Raw genomic sequence first — 8,541 nt, forward strand, 5'->3', positions numbered from 1 at the left:
CCAAAGGAAGTGAGACACCTGGTGCCACACCAGGACAGAGCACTCGTATGTGGGATGCCACACCAGGCCATGCAACACCTGGCCATGAAACACCTGTTCATGACAAGGCTACTCCTTCAGCTCGACGAAATCGGTGGGATGAGACGCCAAAAACAGATCGTGGAGAAACTCCTGGACATAACAGTGGCTGGGCTGAAACCCCTCGAACTGACCGTGGAGCTAGTGACCTCATACAAGAAACCCCAACTCCAAGTGCCAGCAAGCGGCGCTCAAGATGGGATGAAACTCCAGCCGCACAAACTCCTGGTGCCACTCCATCAGGAGCTATGACCCCATCAACACCCCACACACCTAGTATGACTCCAGGAATGATGACTCCTGGGGGTATAACTCCTGGAGGTACAACACCTGTTGGGCCAAAGGCTATTGGTATGGCTACTCCATCACCAGGACAGTTGGTAAATATGACACCAGAACAGATTCATGCTTTCAGGTGGGAAAGGGAAATTGATGAGAGGAATAGGCCCATGACAGATGAAGAACTTGATGCTCTATTTCCTCCTGGGTATGAAGTGCTACCACCACCTCAGGGTTATGTTCCTATAAGAACACCTGCACGTAAATTAACAGCTACTCCAACACCAATGATAGGAACCCCTCAAGGATTCTACATGCAGAAGGAGGGCATGACGCCAAAGCATGACGACTCACAGCCCAAAGGTAATTTGCCCTTACTGAAACCTGAAGATGCCCAGTACTTCGATAAACTTCTGCAAGATGTTGATGAGGAGAGCCTAAGCCCAGAAGAGCAAAAGGAAAGGAAAATAATGAAATTGCTTCTCAAAATAAAGAATGGAACTCCTCCAATGCGCAAAGCAGCACTACGCCAGATTACAGATAAAGCAAGAGAGTTTGGTGCAGGGCCTCTCTTTAACCAGATCCTTCCCTTGCTAATGTCCCCAACACTGGAGGATCAAGAACGACATCTTTTGGTCAAAGTTATTGACAGAGTTCTCTACAAACTTGATGACCTGGTACGCCCTTATGTTCATAAGATTCTTGTGGTCATTGAACCTCTACTTATTGATGAAGATTATTATGCTCGTGTAGAAGGTAGAGAGATCATTAGTAATTTGGCCAAAGCTGCTGGATTAGCAACCATGATTTCCACAATGAGACCTGATATTGATAACATTGATGAATACGTGCGTAACACTACTGCCCGAGCCTTTGCTGTTGTGGCTTCTGCCCTTGGCATTCCATCTTTGCTACCATTTTTAAAGGCTGTCTGTAAGAGCAAAAAGTCATGGCAGGCACGGCATACTGGTATTAAAATTGTACAGCAGATTGCCATCTTGATGGGTTGTGCAATTTTGCCACATCTCCGTTCCCTTGTTGAAATTATTGAACATGGACTTGTTGATGAGCAACAGAAGGTGAGAACTATCACTGCCCTTGCCTTGGCTGCACTGGCAGAAGCAGCAACACCTTATGGTATTGAGAGTTTTGATTCTGTTTTGAAGCCTCTGTGGCGTGGTATCCGACAACACCGTGGCAAGGGTCTTGCTGCCTTTTTGAAAGCTATTGGTTATCTGATCCCACTTATGGATGGAGAGTATGCTGACTACTATACAAGGGAAGTGATGTTGATCCTCATTCGAGAATTCCAAAGTCCTGATGAAGAAATGAAGAAGATTGTGTTGAAGGTGGTCAAACAGTGTTGTGCCACAGATGGTGTTGAACCAGGATATATTAAGGAGGAGATCCTGCCCCACTTCTTCAAGCACTTTTGGAACCACAGAATGGCTCTCGATAGGCGAAACTACCGCCAGCTAGTCGATACAACTGTTGAGATTGCAAATAAAGTTGGGGCATCTGAGATTGTTAACCGTATTGTAGATGATTTAAAGGATGAAAATGAGCAGTACCGTAAAATGGTAATGGAAACAATTGAAAAGATTATGGCTAACTTAGGTGCAGCAGACATTGATTCTCGACTCGAAGAACAGTTGATTGACGGTATTCTTTATGCATTCCAGGAGCAGACTACAGAAGATGTTGTTATGCTCAATGGATTTGGTACCATTGTTAATGCTCTTGGATCACGTGTCAAGGCTTATCTTCCTCAAATTTGTGGTACTATATTGTGGCGCCTGAATAATAAATCGGCCAAAGTTCGTCAACAAGCTGCAGATCTGATATCTCGCATTGCAGTAGTAATGAAAACATGTCAGGAAGAGAAACTGATGGGACATTTGGGTGTTGTGCTGTATGAATATCTTGGTGAAGAATATCCAGAAGTTCTTGGGTCCATTCTTGGTGCTTTGAAAGGTATTGTGAATGTTATTGGAATGCACAAAATGAACCCTCCCATCAAAGATCTTCTCCCACGTCTTACTCCCATTCTGAAGAACAGACATGAAAAGGTACAAGAAAATTGTATTGACTTGGTAGGACGCATTGCCGACAGAGGACCAGAGTATGTGAGTCCTCGTGAATGGATGAGAATTTGCTTTGAATTGTTAGAACTTCTTAAAGCACACAAAAAAGCCATCAGAAGAGCAACGGTAAACACATTTGGTTATATTGCCAAAGCTATTGGTCCTCACGATGTGCTTGCTACATTACTAAATAACCTTAAGGTTCAAGAGCGACAAAATCGAGTGTGTACAACAGTGGCTATTGCTATAGTCGCTGAAACATGTTCCCCATTTACAGTTCTCCCAGGTCTTATGAATGAATACAGAGTTCCTGAACTGAATGTCCAAAATGGAGTTCTGAAGTCCCTTTCTTTCCTTTTTGAATACATTGGTGAAATGGGGAAAGATTATATTTATGCTGTCACATCACTTCTGGAAGATGCTCTCATGGACAGAGATTTAGTGCACAGGCAGACTGCATGTGCAGCCATCAAACATATGGCCATTGGCGTTTATGGTTTTGGTTGCGAAGATGCATTGATTCACTTGTTGAATTATGTATGGCCAAATATTTTTGAGACATCACCTCATCTGGTCCAAGCTTTCATGGACAGCATTGAGGGACTCAGGGTGGCCCTAGGACCACAGAAGGTAAGGCTATTTTGTTTAAACTTTAGAGAGAATATATATATATATATATATATATATATATATATATATATATATATATATATATAGTGTTGCAGTGATTTTGTTTGAATAAATCAGTACAAGTTGCAAAATAAAATGTCTAAGTTTGTTTTTGCTAATGTAACTTTCTATTTCAGATTCTTCAGTATGTGTTGCAGGGGCTTTTCCACCCAGCAAGAAAAGTACGAGATGTGTATTGGAAAATTTACAACAATTTGTATATTGGCGCTCAAGATGCTCTTGTTGCAGGGTATCCACGGATATTAAATACAGGCAACAACATATACTCCAGGGATGAGCTTGATTATATCTTGTAGTTGATTTCTTTGTGAAATGATATTCAATGAAAATGTTTGGTTATTTTCTTACAAAGTTGTTTGTGTCTGTGTTTCGGGATGGCTGTTTCCTTGTGTACATGTATACATGCACATTTCTGCACAGTTTTACTCTCTCTCTCTCTCTCTCTCTCTCTCTCTCTCTCTCTCTCTCTCTCTCTCTCTCTCTCTCTCTCTCTCTCACACACACACACACACACACACACACACACACACACACACACACACACACACACACACACACACACACACACACACACACACACACACACACACACACACACACACACACACACACACACACACACACACACACGTGCACACGCACGCACACACACACGAACGCACACAGATACTGGCACGCATGAACGCATGCACGTGTGTACACCTAGTTTAATTTTATTCTGTATATTAATATCAATGGGTGATTTTTTGGATCATAAAATGACCATAGTAATATTTACATCACGGCAGTATTTTGTTTTCTCCACACTTTCATTTGTAATCATGGAGTAAGTGCTAAGTATAGGCTAATTGTAGCCCTTGTTTAGTCATGGCACTGGATTACTGTTGAAGATGTCCATTTTCAATTGAAGATTGTAGGATTACTTTCAGTTTCACTCACTGATGCTGAATTTAAGCATTGTGATGTCCATTAAAGTATACAGATTATTTTGAATGTAAAATCATTAAATGGAGTGATACTGGCATTTTACATGAAACCTTTTTATAAGTACAATACAAATGAAATTAGTTCTACAAACTTCATCAATTATGCTGGTGCAAGGTGATGCATCATTGTCCATAATCTGTGCATAGCAGAAACTGATTTGTATGGCAACAGAGTTATAACCAAGTAGTTTGCATATCTTTCTGAATGTATACAATAAGAATGATGGTAGTTAATGGTCCGAAACTTAGTAGATGCTGTCAAAAAGTACCTGACATAATGACCCTTTAGTCATCAAGAATTTAAGAGTTCGTATGCCATATATCAGACCGTTTAAGAAGATATAAAGATTGCCTAACTTTCTACATATAAAAAGAATGTAGGAGAGGAATGTTTGTAAAGTACAACAATTCTTTTTCGGGAACTGATTTGTCTCCCAAGTTGAAAGTGATGAATGGTTGTTTCATGTGTTAGAAATTTATGTATTATTGTATTTGACCAAATATATGGATGATTATAATAATGTAAACAAAAAGTTTCATATTGGCAAATGACAGCTCATTATAAGTTAGCAGAAGTTACCGTTCTCTAGATCATGTCATAATTTGATAATGTAGGAGTCATAGATTAAGTTAATTCCTGTCTAACAATCCATCCTGCTTGTACTTTTAGGACCTGTCATCTTTTGAGATTTGATTTTTTAAGTTTATTTCAAAAATACTGTTTTGAACACTACTCCCAATAGAGTGTTGGAATAAAATAATTATATTCATAAGAGTTTTATTAATGGCTTGCCTCCCCCCAATCCCTTGCCCGTTGTTGTCGTGGGGGGCTTAGGAGGCGGAGACTGGGACCCAATGCTGGGGAACTCCCCAACCTTGGGACTCAGCCCTCGACTCAACAAATTTTGCATGGTCTTTTTTTTCCCCCTCCTACTTTTTCCTTTCTGTCCCTTCACCAACCCCTTCTACTATCCACTTCCTAAGGTGTGAGAGCCGTGCTGAAAGGATGAAAGGCTGACTTTGTGCCAGTCCTGAACATCCTGAGGGAGCCATGGGCACGGTATTCCCCTGCTTTAGTTGTCTAGCCCTTACCCCTCAAGCGACCCTGAGGGGTGGACCGTTTCTCTCCCCAACATACTCCAGGCTTATCATGGCCAACAATGAATAACCATTAACCATTAACCATACCATTATTAGAGGCAATTGCCTCTTCATCAAATAGCTCCACCAATTCAAACTCGCCCGATTCCCTGACCCCAGGCTCTCCTTTGACCACGGCTCTGAACACTACAACTAATACCCCCTTTTCAATGCCGACTAGTACAGTATCCACCCTAATCAACACCCCAGGAGACATTTCTACTCCCAACATGCTCAACTTCAACAACTATACCCCCACAACCTTCTTCATCAACTACCCCATCCTCCCTTATTACTACCTTACAACCTTATTGTCCACCTCCCCATAACACTACCTCCCTCAACACTACTCCCTCTTCCACATGCCCCCGTTCTTCTACTTCCCCCATCTCTACAAAATTCTTAAATAATCTAAATGGGACCGATTTTCGTGATCCCTCCCACAACTTCTCACACTTTCTGCTTTGACAACCTGTTTTCATTCCTCAAATGCATATACATCCTTCACTTGATCTAACCCCTATACATTACCTTACCCAACCTTAACCCATTTACTCGTCAATTCCTTTGCCCAACTTTGACAACTAATCACTAACTCAACCACCCTTCACTACCATTTACTATAGTGCTACATGACCTTAGATGTCTAACACATTTATTTTGCTTTTAACCATTAACCATTAACCATTAACCATTAATGGCTTGCCTCTTTATCAAGTAGCCTCAATCCCGGCTCTCCTTTGACCACAGCTCCGAACACTGCAACAACTACCCCCTCATCAATGCATACTAGTACAGTATCAACCCTAACCAACAACCAACCCCCAGGAGACATTTCTACTCTCCCAACATTCTCAACTTCAACACCTTTACTCCCACAACCTTCTTCATCAACCACCCCATCTCCCTTTATTACTACCTTACAACCTTATTGCCCACCTCCCCATAACACTACCCCCCTCAACACTACTCCCTCCTCCACACGTCCCCGCACTTCTACTACCCCCACCTCTACAAGAATCCTAAATACTCTATTTAGCCCAGCCAAATGGGACCGATTTTTCGTGATCCCTCCCACAGCTCCCTACTCTAAAACCCCCCTCCTCTTCCAGCAATGCCTCCAAAAACAAGTAGGCAAAGTCTCTTTCCGTAGCCGACCCGACCACTCCCGTCTCGTCACAGTAACAACTGAAAACGAAGCTATAGCATTAACAAAACTAACATCTTTGTGGTTATCCCATCCCTACAGAACCTCATCCAACCCTCAATACTTGCACCGGAACTGTCTCTATCTCCACAACAGATTGCCCAATCGTAAGAAATCCATTAACATTGCCAAAATTACTTTCCGTAGACATGACCTTCCCTTTAATGATTACATAGGTGGGGAATCCCTACCTGTCCGACCATTCAACCTCCTCTTCGTCAGTGCCAAATTTGTTGGCGTTTTGGACACCCAGCCAAACACTGTCATTTCACAGCTAGATTCCCGCTATGTGCCCAACCTGGCCATACTCGATCAAACTGCTCTGCACAATCACGCACATGTGCAAACTGTGGCGGCCCCCATAATGTATTTTATAGAGGCTGCCCCACCTACAAATTTGAATCTGAGGTAGCAACTCTCAGATTCAGACTTGGACTCACTCTACGTGAAGCCAGACAGGAAGCACGTCGACGAGGTTTTTCTCTTGCTCCCTACTCCAGTAATGTCGCTCACTCTGCCAATACCCTTACCTCCCAAGCTCCTATACCCTCTCCTAAACTCAACCCCCTCTATGTAACTTCCCCTCTTCTACCTCCTACCCCCCCAATCCTTTGCCCGTTGTTATCGTAGGGGGGGGGGGGGGCTTAGGAGACGAAGACTGAGACCCAATGATGGGGAACTCCTCAACCTTGGGACTCAGCCATCGACTCAACTAATTTTGCATAGTCTTTTTTTCCCACTCATACTTTCCGTTTCAGTTTCTTCACCAATCCCTTCTACTATCCACCTCCTAAGGTGTGAGAGCCGTGCTGAAAAGATGAAAGGCTGACTTTATGTCAGTCCTGAACGGCCTGAGGGAACTATGGGCACGGTATTCCCCTGCCATACCTGGCCCTTACCCCTCAAGGGGACCCTGAGGGGTGGACAATTTTTACCCCAACATACTCTAAGCTTATCATGGCCAATAATGAAGACATAACCCCAATCTTAGGGGCAATGAGGCTTGCCCCTTTATCAAATAGCCCCAATCCCAGCTCTCCTTTGACCACGGCTCCGAACACTGCAACAACTCCCCCATCATCAATGCATACTAGTACAGTATCAACCCTAATCAACAACCTACCCCCAGGAGACATTTCTACTCTCCCAACATGCTCAACTTCAACTCCTTTACTCCCACAACCTTCTTCATCAACCATCCCATCTCCCCTTATTACTAAATTACAACCTTCTTGCCCAACTCCCCGTAACACTACCCCCCTCAACACTACTCCCTCCTCCACACGTCCCCGCACTTTTACTACCCCCACCTCTACAAGAATCCTAAATACTCTATTTAGCCCAGCCAAATGGGACCGATTTTTCGTGATCCCTCCCACAGCTCCCTACTCTCAAAACACCCTCCTCTTCCAACAATGCCTCCAAAAACAAGTAGGCATAAGTTTCTTTCCGTAGCCGACGCGACCACTCCCGTCTCGTCACAGTAACAACTGAAAACGAAGCTATAGCATTAACAAAACTAACTGATCTATGTGGTAATCCCATCCCTACAGAACAACATCCAACCCTCAATACTTGCACTGGAACTGTCTCTATCTCCCCAACAGATTGCCCAATCCATGACAAAGAATGGTCAGATGTGGAGAGGACTTACTCGCTTGTCTCACAGACTATGATGCAACATATGTACAATGCTACTCCATTCCTCCCAGAGGAAATCGTAAGAAATCCATCAACATTGCCAAAATTACTTTCCGTAGACATGACCTTCCCCTTAAATGTTAACATAGGTGGGGAATCCCTACCTGTCCAACCATACCAACCTCCTCCTCGTCAGTGCCAAAATTGTTGGCATTTAGGACATCCTGCCAAACATTGCCGTTCCACAGCCAGATGCCCGCTATGTGCCCAACCTGGCCATACTCGATCAAATTGCTCTGCACAATCACGCACATGTGCAAACTGTGGCGGCCCCCATAATGTACTTTATAGAGGCTGCCCCACCTACAAATTTGAGTCTGAGGTAGCAACTCTCAGATTCAGACTTGGACTCACTCTACGTGAAGCCAGACAGGAA

General features: G+C 43.4%; 1 protein-coding gene across 2 annotated transcripts in view; it reads left to right on the forward strand.

Moving 5' to 3' along the window:
• LOC125044695 (splicing factor 3B subunit 1-like) overlaps window positions 1–3,608 on the forward strand; it is a 26,399-nt gene extending 22,791 nt beyond the window's left edge. For both annotated transcript variants that reach the window (XM_047641572.1, XM_047641655.1), the window contains 2 exons: window positions 1–3,071; window positions 3,248–3,608. The exon at window positions 1–3,071 is cut by the window's left edge and continues 199 nt beyond it. In XM_047641572.1, the coding sequence (XP_047497528.1) occupies window positions 1–3,071; window positions 3,248–3,427 (3,251 nt within the window). In that variant the 3' untranslated portion in view covers window positions 3,428–3,608. The remainder of the gene's footprint in view (window positions 3,072–3,247) is intronic.
• Window positions 3,609–8,541: the final 4,933 nt, after the last annotated feature.

Source organism: Penaeus chinensis, chromosome 1, assembly GCF_019202785.1.
Source record: "Penaeus chinensis breed Huanghai No. 1 chromosome 1, ASM1920278v2, whole genome shotgun sequence".
Classification (NCBI taxonomy): domain Eukaryota; kingdom Metazoa; phylum Arthropoda; class Malacostraca; order Decapoda; family Penaeidae; genus Penaeus; species Penaeus chinensis.